The following is a 15,587-nucleotide window of genomic DNA, read 5'->3' as shown; positions in this document are numbered from 1 at the left end:
GTTCAGTTCCCGTTCATTTTAGAACTTGGATGCATATTACAACATTACAAGTGTGCTTTGCTTTCACTTTGTGATTTCGACATGAAAATGGCCTCTCTTGTTTAAGAACGCGGACGCGCTGTAATATTTATTTTTTGTCTTAAAATAGTTTTGCCAAGTAATGCAACTATTTACCTCGGATAAATTCAGCTTTCCAGAGGTTTATCAGCGAGAGAATGCATGAAGAAAATAAACGCCGAAGCCAGGTCAGATGTATTACCGCTTTAACCACTCAAACGCCATTTTCTTTTTCTATTTCATACCCGCGCGACGCTCTGATCTTTTTCATCGTGAAATTAATAAGAATAATCAATTTTTCGTGATTCGTTGATCGGTTACATGGAAAGTCCTTTCACAGAGTATTTTATCTCTTATAGAAGTTCGTGGACAATGCGAAATTGAATACTGACGATGTCGTCGACGCTGGATCTTACTGCTATATTATATTGCATCTGCGTCCGTCTATGGATAGGAGAAAAGCTAATTTACGATCCACTGCTATAAGATATTTATTTATTTATTGAGAAATACTGTCTATGCCTCTAGCAATGATATTGTCCAGCCAAAGGTATCTCTAAAATTGCTACAGAAGGTATAGCCTGTTATGATCAATAAAGCTTAGAAATGCTTGATGAAAAAACTAGTATTGTACAACAGTTTCCTGAGTGATTGTATAATCTGTAATCACCATTCAATATTTTTCAATCATAGTTTTATCGATCCAACCAATCATTACTTAGAAAACTCATCAAGTTATTTTAAAGCAATAAGTTTTTATTATTCTTCTGTTGTTACATTAAACTAAATATAAAAATGTTTTTCAGATGCATGACTAAAGGAGAAATAGGAATTGAGATAAATCTAAGTATTGTTGAAAGCATAAATTCTACAACTGATACAGCACATTAAAGAAGGGGTAATATTATCTTTTTATTCAACAAAATTATATAAATAAATTGTTATACAAACTTTTTAAACTTATATTTTTTAGAATTTTAGGTTCTTTAATGTATGAAAACTTGTGAAATTAAATTGGCTATAGAAGAATATTAAAAATAGCAAATTTTGGCAATGGAAAAAATAAGTGTCTAAGAAAAAAACAAGTGCCTTAAACGTTTTGATTACCAAAGAAATACTCAATTTTGTCAATAGTTTGCCAAATGTTGACTATAGCTTGGCCACTGCACTGCTGATGGCTATGGCTATGATATGCTGTTATGCAATAAAACATTCTTGTCCTTTTCCTTTTTCCTAAACACTTTTCAGGTTACCGGAAAAATTAATTAATGTTGTCTCCAAATAGAGATGACTAGGAATATCAAATGATGCTTTCAGGTTTTCTTCAATGTTGGTTTTCATCGTTGGGTTGAAATTCAATAATTTTTCAGATACTATGATATTGATACATTTTTAATTTAGTTGTTGAGACTGCTAGATTTTTAAATTTAAACTAATGTCAATGAAAATTCCATTAAAAATTAATTCTTATGGTGATGAATAGGGTTCAATAGGATAAACACTATTTTCACGTTATTTTATTTTTATTAATCTTGGTTCAAGAATCAAGTACAACTAGTATTAAGAGACTAACAAAAATTTATTCATATTTTTGTTTTTTTTCATCATCAGTATTTATAAACCAAAACGTATACTTTCTCAACAAAAGTTAGTTGCATACATTATGAACGCGTATACTTTCGAAAATAAACCATTTATTTAGGTATGTAACTAGTTACATAATAACATGGTCACAAAACTGTAACTAGGTAATATTGATCCATGATGAAACAAAAAATTATTCCAATTGGAATCAAATGTAAGTTAAATTGACGTTCTTTCATTTTATACGTTTAGCTCGATAGAGCATTAATGTCCAAATTAATATTTACAAAACTCGTATAGTTCGACGAATAAAAATTTATGTACAAGAGTTTAAAAAAATCAGTGATCTGATGCGTATTCTACGTCGAAAATACAAATCGATTCTCTCATTCTCAGCATTTATACAAAATTCTTGTTCAGTCGCGATTCGGTTCGGAATGATTCTATTTACATTGCATAAATCATAGGAATTATTTACATCACCGAACACAAGCCCGAAAGCTCATGACCTTTCTCGACCGTTGGCAGTATTGCAAGTTTTTTGCCCTGTAACGCGGGTTTGATAGCGGCGGGTATCAATGGCTTTGCAGGCGCATTATCTACTAGGCTTTCAGCTGGTTTCTTTTCTTTTACCTTCGTGTCATTAGGCTCTTTATTGGGATTGTTCAACGGTTTACTGATATTGATTTTGATCTTTGACGGTGCAGTAGGTATCGTCGGAGCTGTAGATTCAAGCTCGACGTTCCCGTCGATGGAGCTCTTCACCTCCACTTGAGTTGTGTCGACTCCTTTTGCTTCTGCTATACTTTCTTCGGGTACTAAAGATTTAATCAATTTAGTTTCTTTAGACTTCAAGACTTTCTAAAGTAAGATAAAAGTTTATTAATTTCTTACCTCGTTCATCGTCATCGACAGGTTCTTCTTTCACTTTAACGTTCTCGAATACTAAGGGTACATCATCTGGAATTTTCTCTTCGGGTTCACGCTTTTTCACAATCAGTTCCTTACTTTCCGCTTCGTCACTTGACGAATCTTCAATTTCTTCGAGTTCTGAAAACGAATTTAAACATTTAAAATATCTTACGAAGTTTTCAAACGAGTGCGTGTTATTGTTGAATGAAATTCGCAAATTTTACCTATTTTTCTTGGAAGTGGTTCAATGATCTCAATAGGTTCTGAATCATCCATATCCATAGGTAATGCCAGCTCAATTTTTTCTTCTTCTATGTCTACTTTTTCTTCTTTGACCGTAATATTTTCTAAGATTTCCATTGATTCTTGTTCAACATTAATATCACTTTTCTCCATTTTTATCACTATTTTTTCCTCATCTATGTCCATATCAGCATCTTGATTTTCTTCCATGTTTTCATCATCTGCAGTTTCGTCATTGCCGTCATTGGTCTGGCCAACCATTTCAGCCATCGTTTCCTCAAGTTCCAGAGCAGATTTTTCCAAAGCTCTCTGAAAACATGACATGATAAAAATCGTGATATCTTCGTAATTTAAATACCCGAAAAAACTAGTCTGATTTAAAAAATATTTAAATTTAACTTTTGTCAAGTGCACTAGATAATTTGCTATATACATTTTTTTTTCCTGAAAATAACGTACCACGAGCAGTTTTTCCTTTGTTGCGAAAAGTAAAACAGACCAATAATCAAAGGTTAATTAAGTTCGACAGATTAATAGTTTATGAATATTTTACCTTATGATCTTCAAGGCAAAGAGGATGGTAATTTTTATTCTCAAAGCAAACTGTCGGCCGTAAATGCCATTCCTCTTTTTCTTCGTTATAAAACTGTTCAAAGGCTTCATGACAAACTTCACAAACCGAGTCATCAGTACCCGTCGGTACACTTGGTTGTTGAGTTTCTGACGGAGACTCGTCGCCAGCTCCACCTTCCATTTCAGCAGTTTGTTTTTCCGTTTCAAACCAACTTTGCGCTACGAAAAAATACAGATTAAATATTCAATAAAAAATTCTATATAAAAAATAAATAAAAATTATAACCATAAAATATAGTAAATAACTCACCTCTATCTTCCAAGTCTTCAATTTCTTCAAATTGAATCCAGTCACTAACATCGTAATACCACGACCTTGAGTGTGCTTTTCGTGCTGAATCTCGTTCTTTTCGATTTTGTCTAAAATGCCAGTCTAAATGATGACTGTAACGAGTTGCCATTTCCGGAGCGAACCTCGCACCACAAGAGCTGCATTGCATTCCGCTGTAGAGTGTTGCTACTATGGCAGGTTGTTTTCTATAATATCAAATCAAATATAATACTGAATACAAAATGATTATTGCAGGTGAGAAATGGATAGTGTCAATAACAAGATACTCACGTTTTCAATGTATCTGGTTTATCGAATGACACGGGAATGATTTCTGGCTCCTTTCTAGTTTCTTCTTCTTGCTGTTTCTTTGATTCTAAATTCGCTAAAGCCGGTACAATACCAGTTTCAACCAGCCTTTGGAATAATTCGTTCAAATTTAGAGGCACGTTTAACGCTGGCACTGGAGCAGGTGCGTTTTCAACAGGCTCAGCTTGATAAGACAGCCCAGAAGAAGGTGCCATTGCCGATGGCACAACCGAGGACAACACGTCTAGTTGCATATCTAGAAATAAATATACACGTTTAGTAACTTTCCTAATAACAAAATGTTCAAGAAAAATGGACTCTGGCATAAAAAGGCGCGTACCTGGCCTTGAACTGGTAGCAACATCCATTCCATCTTGCGATGTAGAATCGAGATCAAGACCTGGTGGGATGCTGAGCGTCGACGTGGTGGTGGTTGAGGTTGATAAAGCTCCAGGTGTACTTAAACTTGTTCCAGGCATGCAAGATTTATCTGTCGGATGTTCTTTTGCTTGTTCACCTCGCATACCCGTGATCTTAACGTAACCGGCACGGAAGCCACGGGGTAATACCGAAAATCTTATAAAATGTTTCTTATTTTGAACGATGATGGGTTTGGGCAATCCACCAAACTCGACTTTGAAAGGCCGGCCGTTTAACAGCACAGTCTGCAGAGCATCGGTAAACTCTAACGTGCATGGTTTACTGTCAATTTCAAACCTGTTAACAACAAATACACATTATTAACGCAAGGTGGTCTCGATCAGTTGAATGCAACAACTAGTTAATAAGAAACTTACATTTGCGGTTTGGCATCCAAAAAGACAGGCACCATATTTCGAGCGTTGATAATGAGATTAATTTTTCCCAAAACAATATCAGTACGCTTAACGGTGCCAATTTTCACTTGAGGCGGAGGTCCATCTAAGCTAATACTAACTTTTTTGTTGCCAAGTTCAACGGTGATGGGTCGGGTACCAAAATAGCATTCAAACCATTTGTCATCTATATACAATTCGCGCGTGGGGGTGCCCAGTTTGATTCTAAAAAATTACAAAAAGGCAATCGGATATAAAAATGAAGATCAGGAGAGCAAGAAAGAACAACGGAGTAGGAATATAAACTACCTGTGAATTTCTCCGTCATAAGTGAACTCCTTGTAGTCGTCATTGAATTTGCAGAGTATCGAATCCTTGCCGTCGATAAATATCCTTCGGACACCATCTTGGAAGCCAATATCCCTGGGGTCATCCCACCTCATAAAAACAACACCTACGTTTCCGTAGTACCTAATTTCTCTCGGCACGCTATCGATATTGATTGACTTCATAGTATCCTTGGAAATTTCCTCCAAGAGCTTTGGATCAGCGGGTGGCAGCTCACCGCTAGTTTGAGCAATATTCACACTATTGGAGACGTCGTCGGCCAGTGAAGCTTCGGGTGTGGAGACCGGGACCGTGGCACTGGTTAAAGCCTGGTTAAGCTGTGGCGGTAGATTCGGCGATGTCCTCTTGGAGGCAGTATCGACCCGCAGGGGTCCGTTGCTCGCACCGATGGCTTGCTGCGGAGATGAACCGCCGGTCGACATAGCGCTCATTGGGAGAGAATTTACAGGCCCATTGGACATCATCATGGGACCATTAACCGGGCCCATAGTCGGCGGCGGGCCTATCCTCGGGTTGAAGAAGGGCAGTGGCGGCGGCGGTGGTGGAAAGTCCGACCTCATCGGGCCACCGAACATCCGTGGATGGTTCTGCCAAGGTCCCATTGGGCGGAACCCATCAGGGAAGCCCGGTGGCCCGCTGGGGAAACCAGGCGGCGGGTGAACCCAGGGCTGGTGCCAGGGTCCCTGCCATCTCGACCCCCGCGGATGCATTCCAGCCGATGGGTAGTCCTTGCGGATATTCTCCTCGTTGCCGTCCATGCCCTTCTCCCAAACCATCATGCCCATCTCCTGCTCCTTACGCTGAGCTGCTCTGAGCTTCTGGTCCTCGCTCATGTGCAGCACTTCCTGGATGAGGTTGTTGTACTGGGCTTTGGTGATGGATCCAGCGTTCAGCTGCTCAGCCGCTTGCTTCATAATGATCTCTATATTGCGATCAGCATTACGCTCCGACTGTTTGTCGAACTCGAAGCTCTGGCCACTCCTCAACCTGCGGTCCTTGGCCTCCTTGGGTGACGCCTTGTATAGCTGGCCACGACCGCGGTTTCGATCGGACAGCGGTTTGCTCGGTTGCTCCCGATCCGTCTTCTGATGAGTCTTTAACTTCGCCCATGAGCCATCTTTGCTACTTTTGTCGCTCGTTTGCGTGCCACTCGGCGGCGTTGATGTTCGACCAGCTTTCGGATTCGTTAAGGTACGCAGATCCACATCTTCGTTGCCAAACAAGCTGCGGAGAAAATTTTATTTTTAGAGTTTTATCCCGTTCTCTTCAGCGCAAATCGGCAATAGGTCAGCTCTATCAATATTGCAATAAATGATTGTCACGACAACTTACGCATCAAATTTGTCAGCCTTGCTCTTCTTTGAACTACCTTCCATCAGATCCGTGGGTCGCTTAGCACCTGGCACCGTGAGTACCCGCAGATCTAAATCTTCTTCTGCAAAAAAGTGTTTATTACGGTAAAAATAAAATAAAATAAATGGACCAATTTGCAATCCCGTTTTGTTTTACACGAGAAACCTAATAAAAATAAATCCGAGTAAACTGAACATGAAACTCATCTTATTTTTAAAATACGTTCGTCAGTAATAAATCTTCGCGCTTACATTATGTGTACCGAATATTTAATTTAGTTAAATTGTTTATCGCACACATGATAGTACAGTTACAAAAATGCGAGGAAGTGGAATAGTTGGTAAACGTTTAAATCTCCTTGTCGATTTAATTCCCCGTAAAGTAAAGCGCAAAATGAAAGGTAAAGCATCCCATACCCATAGATAATTTATGCAAGATATTCTGATGAATCAGTAAGTTCTTTAATCATAAAATTACTAAATACAATAATTCGAACATGAAAGCAGTTGAATCGTGACTAGAGTTGCATCTTAAAGGTATAGAAATATTAACAATCAGGGTTGGGTTTACAATAATACGAATACTTGTAAATATCACAGCAGAAAAGTATAACAATAATATTGTCAAAAATTAAAAATTGATGAGTGATGAGTGATGGATTTATCGTATAAACTAGATGCAAATGAACACACCGCGAACACAAAAATTCTTCGCAAACTGTGACGTAGTCGAGCTGGGAAATAAACAAAAGCACTCGCGTTCTTGTAATCGCGCTGTAAACTCCACTTCCTCTGTGACTGAATAATAAACTCACTGGGCTCTAGAGATGAAGCGAGAACTATCGGTCCTCTTGCCCTCAAGTCTTCGTCTTTACTGGCATCGTTGATTGATGGCGGTGAGCCTTTCCTGACCTCGACCACTTCGGGACTACCCTCTTTGTTCCTCCTCACATAGTTTCTCAGTCTTGCGTTCGATGTGATCTCTTTGAAGCTAACGCTCTGTTGCTGCTGCTCTGTTACGTTGGAGCGATTCTGCCAGAAAGAACTCGGCGAGGCAGGCTTATTCTCGTCGAGGGTCTTGGTCAACGATGCGATCGAGTTCTTGCTCTGATCCTGAGGAACGATACGCCGGGGTATCCGGAAGTTGTTAATACTGTTACCGTTGCTCGTCGCCGCCGTCGCAGGAGTTGGACTGGGGCTGCGGGCTTTGCGCGACTTCGAGGATCTTTTCGAGGACGATCGCTTCTCCGGTGAGTTTGTTGGACTGTCGTCGAGCTTGATAACTTTCGAAGGCGACGCATTGGATGACGATTTTGAGCGAGACTTGCTTCCTGTTTTACGGCTGGAGGATGAGGACGAGGACGAGCTTTTTGAAGAGGAGGAACTACTACTACTACGACTGGAAGAGCTTTTAGAAGAGGATGAACTCTTGGATTGGTCTTTGACGGAGGTGGTGGTGGCACTACTGCTATTACTACTAGTACTACTACGTTGAGAGGTTGTGGCGTTTATGGTATTGGTAGTGGAAAGAGGTTCTTTCTTTTGGCTATCGATTGCTCTTTTATTGTTGTGACTCGACTCGCTCACCCCCTTAATCGTATCGTTTAACAAGGAACTACTTTTAGCCTGCATATGAAACTTCAATTGCTGCATAAGTTGCTGTCGCTTTACTAAATCGTCACTGACATTATTTACTAATGCGGTGCCTTCAGCTGGCGTGCCCGGAAGAGGCTGCTTCAGTCGGGGATCCCTCGATACGGTCGATTTAACTGCTTGCACCGCGATACTGCTTGCTGGAGCTATTTTCACTCCACCCTTGTTCCCATCGGCTTTGAACAGTGCCGAAGTTGCTCCAGGAAACTGTACAACAGTCAATCGAATTTATATCAATTAATTTTATTCATCAAAATCCAGTCAATTAATTTCTTAAAAAATTAAACAGTTAACTCACCGTTTTTTCCATTTGTTTTGGAATGGTAGGAATGCTTGCTGCTACAAGTTGTTCTAAGGCATTCTCTGGTAAAATTGGCTGAACGACATTATAAATCATTAATTATTGTTATACTATAATACTGCAACCAGTAAAATATACAATGAAAAAGTGAAAAAGTGTATTTACCAATTCAGATTTAAGTTGTGGACTATCTAGCTGTCGGCGCTGCTGCTCAAGACTGGCTTTAGCCTGCAGAAGTTCCAACTCAACTTTCTGTTTCTGGAGCTCAATCAATTCTTTTTGCTTTTTCAACAAAAGATCACGCATTTCGGCTTCAGAACTGGACTTGGGTTTGCTCGCAGATGAAAGTTTTGTGCTTGTTGTCGTTGTCGCCACCACTGGTGTTACTGCTACCGTTGGAGCCGGTTGTGTTCGTTCCGTCTGACCCGTTGGCTATATCAATGCATCAATATTTAGTATTAACATTATCAGAAATAAAGTATTAAAATTTTTTTGGACGTACTAAAAATATATGTTATATGAGTATGTATTAAATTACTGAGTTCAGATATTTATAACACCGTATAGTAGTGTTTTTAAAAATAAAATATTGTACTAGCAAAAGCATTAATATCCAAGTAAGTAAAAATGATTAGATGACAAATTAAGCGAATTACTGCTATTTCTTACCACAGTTATATTTTTGGAATTCACAAGTGTTGGTTTTCCAGAAATATTTTTCGGAAGCGGTATTACCGGCCAGGCAGGATCAATGTTATGAACTCGCAAGTCAAGTGCGTACAATTTTTTCAGCGGGAATACTTCAGCCCAAGTCTGTCTCATCTTCCACATGCTCGATCTTGTGGTCTCGTCCACCTAAATTTAATCAAAAGATTAATTAAAAATCACTTACAAATTGTATTCCATTGTTCAAAGAAACTATCCGACATTACAATCTACGCTTATTTTATAAAAAAAGTAGTTTTTATTTATATATAATTTGTTAAAAAAAATATTTCTAATGAAAAACCAAAAATTTTCTTATACAATATACATTTTGTACAGGTATATTACCTTTTCAAATACGCAGCAGAACATATTGACTATGTTTTTCGTGAAGAGGGCAAGATATGGTTTGTTAACATTCTTGACAATCGAGTCGATGAGATACAGTACTGGTAGTTTACTTTCAGAGCTCACCTAATAAAAACACAATACTTACACTATTCTCCTGTTTCTTATATTTTAAATTTATTTGACATATTTCAAATCAAGTAAATTTTATCACTTTTGTGCATAAGCGTATTTATGTTCAAATATCACAACATTTAAGAACAAACATTAATTATATCAGATATTATAATTAAATTAAAGAAGTGGCTTAAGTATTACTAGGACAGATTTTAAAATTCAATACTCAATGACAGTAACAATTATTAAGTAATCAAGTCACTTCTTTAATAAACTTAAATACATAATTTAACAAAATAAAAGATAAGTTGAGAAACAAATGACAGCAGTGTGGATGTTTTGAGTTAACAAAATAACACTTTATTTCCACATTAAATTTCTTCAATATTATTTATAAATATAGGTATATCATAAATGTATATAAAACGAAAATTCATATCACAGATAAACGAAGTTTCAATGATGTGAGTATTTGACTGGAGTCCCTTGAGTTAAAAAAATCTTTTTTTGTAAAATACGCATGTTGATAAATAAATAGAAATACACAATAGTTTTTGATCGAAACGTGAATTACAAACGTCATTCATGATAGAATTACATTATGTATTTTTTAGAAAGAATATGTTAAAGCAACTTTATATTAGAAAATGTGGTTATGAATCAACATTTTATAATATTATTTATATGAAAATATCATTTCATATTGAAATTTAAGAATAACATATTTTATCAACATAAGAACTTGCCATAGCATCCATAGTGACATACTCGCATGTGCACTCAAACTTTATAGTACCCAAGTATGATCTACATGAAATGCTAATTCTGATGATTTTGTCACTGAAACTATTATTACTTATCATTAAATGTAGTTTTCAATGTAATTTCAATAAAACAACATAAAAGTTTAACAAAGAAAGCTTATTGATTATTGTTTTAAACATTCAAGAATGAAATACTAATTTAATGTAGTTTTTAAGTTTTTAAATTAAGTATGTTATCTTCATAAAAAAATATTTTAAACAATTCAATCTAAAGACTTATATAGTATGAAATTAAATAATTTAATAAACTTGATTAAACAGTAATTATATATATGTATATATATATATGTATATTATGTACACATACATACATATACACATAATTTAGAATCAGCAAAAAACCATCAGCATTATATTACTATAGTAATTGACACTCTTCAGTGTTTTAATCACAAAAGATATTAACCTTTTGCAAATGGTCTTCGATTACTTCAACAATGTAACAAGCATGTGCAGCATTTTCTTCAGCTAAAGTAGTGAGCATACAAATCAATGGTTTACTGTTGATGGTCAGATCTCGTAAAGATGAGTAATACTCTTCCTTCACTTCCTCCGGATTTACAGCAATATCTTCCGACATCTTGCACTGGTAGATCTTTTGGACTATCAACTAATTGAATTATTTAAACCTGTAACACGAGTAATTTGTATTTTAATTATTTTACTTATTGAGAATTCAATTAATAGACTACTTTATGATGTATCTACATTAGCTGTTGCAGAACTTAATTCTGATTAATTTAACCAAGATGCAATGATTACAACAGGTATATTTTTGAACATAATCACAAATCAATATACTTTACATCTATTTAACAATTGATATATTGCATAAGGAACCATATGATAAATCAAAGTAAATATTATATATGTATATATGTATATATGTGATATATATATAATATTTAAATAATATATAGTACTTATATATTATCAATAAAAGTAATATCTATATTTATTTATTAATGTATTTTATAGTGATACAAGCTAAATGCTAAGTTATATAAAATATAACATTAATATTACGTATAACATGATAAATGTATGCATAATGATACACACGTCTTCTTATTGCTGATTTGAATAGATTTATAATTAATAATAGTATTCTGTGATAATTTATTCTATGCTGTAATGATTCTATTTCAAGAAGAAAAGAAATCGTGATTGACAGTAGATATTTGCTCCATAACGGATTGATACTGTCTTAAGTAACAGCTTTTTGGTCTAATTTTCAAGCTTATTCTTTATTGTAGTATATTTAATTAAATCATTATTTATCTTATGATGGTAACCATCATGCCTAGACTATTGGTTGGTAATTTGAATTACGAAGATATATGCTTATAATTATGAGAGAATTTATCAAAATAGATTTTATATTTAAATGAAAGAAATTTAAAAAAAATGATTACTAATTTCAATTTTGGACATAATACTTTTGTAAAATGTTCATGATACATAAAAATTATTTTATGATAAAGAAAAGTAGGAAGAACTAAAATTTTATATAATATAATTAGAGTATCTATATTTATAAACAAATATGTATTTGTTTTTCAGAATTCAAGAGTTCTTACAATACATGTAGTAACTTTTTCAATATGTAAATTGGATTCTAAACGCACATTTGACGAGATGCCCAGGTCTTTAATTATATTGACTTTACCTAAGGGGAACATATTGCAGCAAAATATTTATTTGGAGATAAGAAACAAAACAAAAATATGTTCAGTTATTATGTTTATCAAGTCCTTTCACATCATTCAGAGCCAACTTTATCCAACTCAGATTACTAACATCATACTAATAGTTAAATTGGATTAATACATTGAAAAACAATGATAATGGAGTAAAGATAGAACCAAGAAAATATTATTTTTGAGACATTTTCAAATAACTTATGCCAGCCTGAACAGTGACTAATTTTCATCCTTTACTGTTTCAAGTATGAAAAACATGTAAATTCTGAAAGAAATTAATATTTAAAAGAAATGTCCTATACATTGATTAATATAATTTAAATACAATACAAAAAAGTAGCAGTTTCATTCAATGGGCCTGAAGGAAAAAACATGACCTAATTACAAACTATACTAGAGGCTGTTTCAAATATCAATTAGCTGATTACAGTTTCATAAATACCCTCATAGAATAGCTATCCCAGTTGACTGATAAGAAAATCAATAGAGCCATCCAAGCAACAATGTGTCATCAAGTGTCAGACGCATTTCGAGCGAATTACATCTTACATACAGCAATATAACAAATTATTTATGGAGAAGCCAATAACAATGAGCAACAAATCGAAGGCAAACACTTGAGCAGAGATATGAATCCCCATTGCGTCACGTGCGTGTGCAAATGAAAGAAATTTGAAAAGAGAAGATGAAATCCAAGGGACGGGCGGAGGATAAAAGAAACGCAAGGAAATAAAGATAGAGAGCGAATTACACATGTATCTTCTTGAACTGTCAAGAAAAGCGTGTTCCGGTGCTTCGTTAGCTATCACCAATTACGTAAGCAAAAAGGTAGCTAGGCAACTCGGGAAACATGAAAAGCGCCTAGCAGCTGGTTGCCATACAGAGCATGCATTCTATTTTCTTGAGATGGGAAGACAGGGAAACCCAAAACAAAAGTAGCAGAAAAGCAATCAAGAACTTACCGCTTTTTCATGGAGTCGCGTCTCTCTGTATCAGCTTGCATGCATCAACAAAACAGTTGTGCGCCTCATACGTGCGAAAGAAACTAATTTTTTCTCGTTTGCTACGTGTATGTGGACACAGGCAGCTGGTCGACCGAGCAGGCACTCGACGATTGACACTTGGCACTGCCGTGGTCGAACGAGGACGTGCCTGTACTCGCAGGCTCTTCTGTCAATTTTCCGTTGAGGCTGCCGTTGGCTGGTCGACGGAAAATTCGAGCGCAGCACTCTATGCAACCACGCCACTACGCTACGCGTACATACAGCTTGCGTATTTAGCGATGTACTCGTTCAAAATGGCGTCTCACTCTCTCCCGCTGATGCTCGATCTGAGCGCTCCTCTTTCGTCCTCTGCCCAGATCTTACATGCACTGACTCTAAAATCTAGACTATAACTGTGAGTTTGTGACTCGCGTCAGTCTCGTCTTGTCTCTCTACCGTATCTCGACCACCAGGTGGCGACATCGGTGACGGTGCATAGAATCCTGCGCATGCGCTGCCTAGAATTCTATAATCATTAATCTTCGCTCCGTCTCTAATCTAACTAAGCACGATGCACAACTTTCATAGCTCTATACATATTTACACATTTTGAACATGTAAATATTAGTATAATAATAATAATAATACTCATATGCTAAAGATGCAATGTCGTCACCTGTAGGGGCCAAAACACCGGTCTGCCGCCTGCGGCTACCGGACGTCCGATGTCCGAACACTGGATCTGAATACAGGAACAGTGGCTCCGCTCTTGTAATCCTATATGTATATGTATCTCTATCGAAAGCGCTTGTTTCGAAGTATTATATCTTTTCTCACTTCCTGTTCTCAATACAATTCTTATCACAAGAGGGCCGCAAATCGATGACGTGCTTACTTTAGCATTTATGTAGGAAAAAACAAATTACTTTTTTCCATCGAACAAATATTAATTCTTTGTAATAATATTTCTTAAATTATTGGTCGATAAAAATATCAATAATTTTAATAAATTACATATTTATTCTATTATAATGCTATTATTATATGCTATTATCTTATAATGCTATCGAAATCTTATGTTATGGTGAAATTTGTATTTTATTATTATCAAAAAGTGGCGCAATTCATTTCTACAAAAAATTTGCAAGTAGACATAAAACATTAATTCAACATCGGTGTAGTTCTAAAACGAATCATTTTTGTAAATTATGAAAATGTTAACTACTGACATAGAGTCCATAGGTATTTGTTTCTGCCGTTGTAACAATAACGCGAGTCAATATATTGCGCTGCATTGTAAAAATGTTGTAAAAATGTTGCATGAATGATGGTGTCTAATAAAAAATGCCTTGTCTAACGTTGAAAAAATACTGTAGCAAGATTGGTTTAATGTTTGATGAAATTATCGAAATGTACAAAGAATGCCTCAAAAAGCGAGAAATTACAACTAGCATTCTAAAAACGTTTTTTTCTTTGTAACATTATTTTGTAAACAAAGCCGGACATTATGTACTGCAAGATTTTCTTCGGTTAAGGGAAAGATTTGGCAATGTTATGAAAAAGCGTGGTTGAAGCAACATTTTGAAAACAACTCTTGCTGCTTGGTACTTTGACCGTTATAACTTAAAAATTGTACAATTTATTACAACCTATATGCATATATATATATATACATACATAAAATTTTATTGTTCTGAAGAGCTAAAACGTTTTCTTCTAACTTCCGAAAACGATTTCAGTATTACGAATTCTCTCCCAATCAACAAATGAAATTACATTAATCTAATATTCCTCATTCCCGGACTCAGGCGCTATAATAATCAAGTTTTTTTCCAATTTTATCACAAAATATTGTTTGATTTTTTAATTTTTCATCATATGCCCGTTTAAATGAGATGAGCATAAGATCATTAATATATAGATCACCCTATATAAATTGCTATTTATAAATCTACTGTTATGCTACGCCTGCTTTATCGTTACACATGTACTATAATCTGATCTCAAATAAAAATACAAATAAATTTATTAAGTCATTTTAGACTTGTAATAACATTTTTAATTTTGTATATTTAAAATCGATGAGTTGTTTAATGGAATTTGTTTTACACCTCATTGATTTTGGTTGGTTTTAAAGATATTATTATATTGATCGGGTCGAGCCTTTAAAATGACTAGTCTTGATAAAACTTTGCAAATTGGTTATTCATGTAAAGGCCAATATCTCTACCAAATTTCAAGTCAATAGAATAATTCTTTTGACGGTTATTAATATTTAAAAAAATGAGGTTTTTTCATTCGCATGACTCAGCAAATATCGATGGTAACTTTATGAAAATTGAGTAATATGTACTTTGAGAATATAATCAGTGCATATGAAAATAATTATTAATAAATATTTTATCGACTTTATTTAAACAATTGCTTGT

At 35.3% G+C, this 15,587-nt stretch overlaps 1 protein-coding gene and 1 long non-coding RNA gene across 2 annotated transcripts; one reads left to right on the top strand and one right to left on the bottom strand.

Annotated features, from left to right (window-relative positions):
- Positions 1-104: 104 nt before the first annotated feature.
- LOC131672427 (uncharacterized) lies at positions 105-1,166 on the top strand. Its single transcript, XR_009302621.1, has 4 exons — positions 105-245; positions 417-631; positions 864-955; positions 1,031-1,166. It is a non-coding gene; the product is annotated as an uncharacterized LOC131672427 (long non-coding RNA).
- Positions 1,167-2,112: 946 nt separating this feature from the next.
- LOC131672412 (uncharacterized) lies at positions 2,113-13,877 on the bottom strand. Its single transcript, XM_058949613.1, is given in 18 exon segments — positions 2,113-2,487; positions 2,489-2,691; positions 2,778-3,105; positions 3,256-3,270; positions 3,350-3,588; positions 3,680-3,906; positions 3,992-4,265; positions 4,350-4,726; positions 4,807-5,049; positions 5,134-6,396; positions 6,505-6,607; positions 7,340-8,384; positions 8,476-8,553; positions 8,644-8,910; positions 9,148-9,333; positions 9,532-9,657; positions 10,879-11,101; positions 13,138-13,877. Coding segments are annotated over 17 exon segments (5,520 nt in total). The 5' UTR covers positions 11,053-11,101; positions 13,138-13,877; the 3' UTR covers positions 2,113-2,115.
- Between the last annotated feature and the right edge of the window lie 1,710 nt (positions 13,878-15,587).

Source organism: Phymastichus coffea, unplaced genomic scaffold (assembly GCF_024137745.1).
Source record: "Phymastichus coffea isolate CEN01 unplaced genomic scaffold, Cenicafe_Pcof_1.1 PCOF00149, whole genome shotgun sequence".
Taxonomy (NCBI): domain Eukaryota; kingdom Metazoa; phylum Arthropoda; class Insecta; order Hymenoptera; family Eulophidae; genus Phymastichus; species Phymastichus coffea.
Note: the sequence above shows the minus strand (reverse complement) of the source record. Positions and strands in the feature narration are given on the sequence as shown.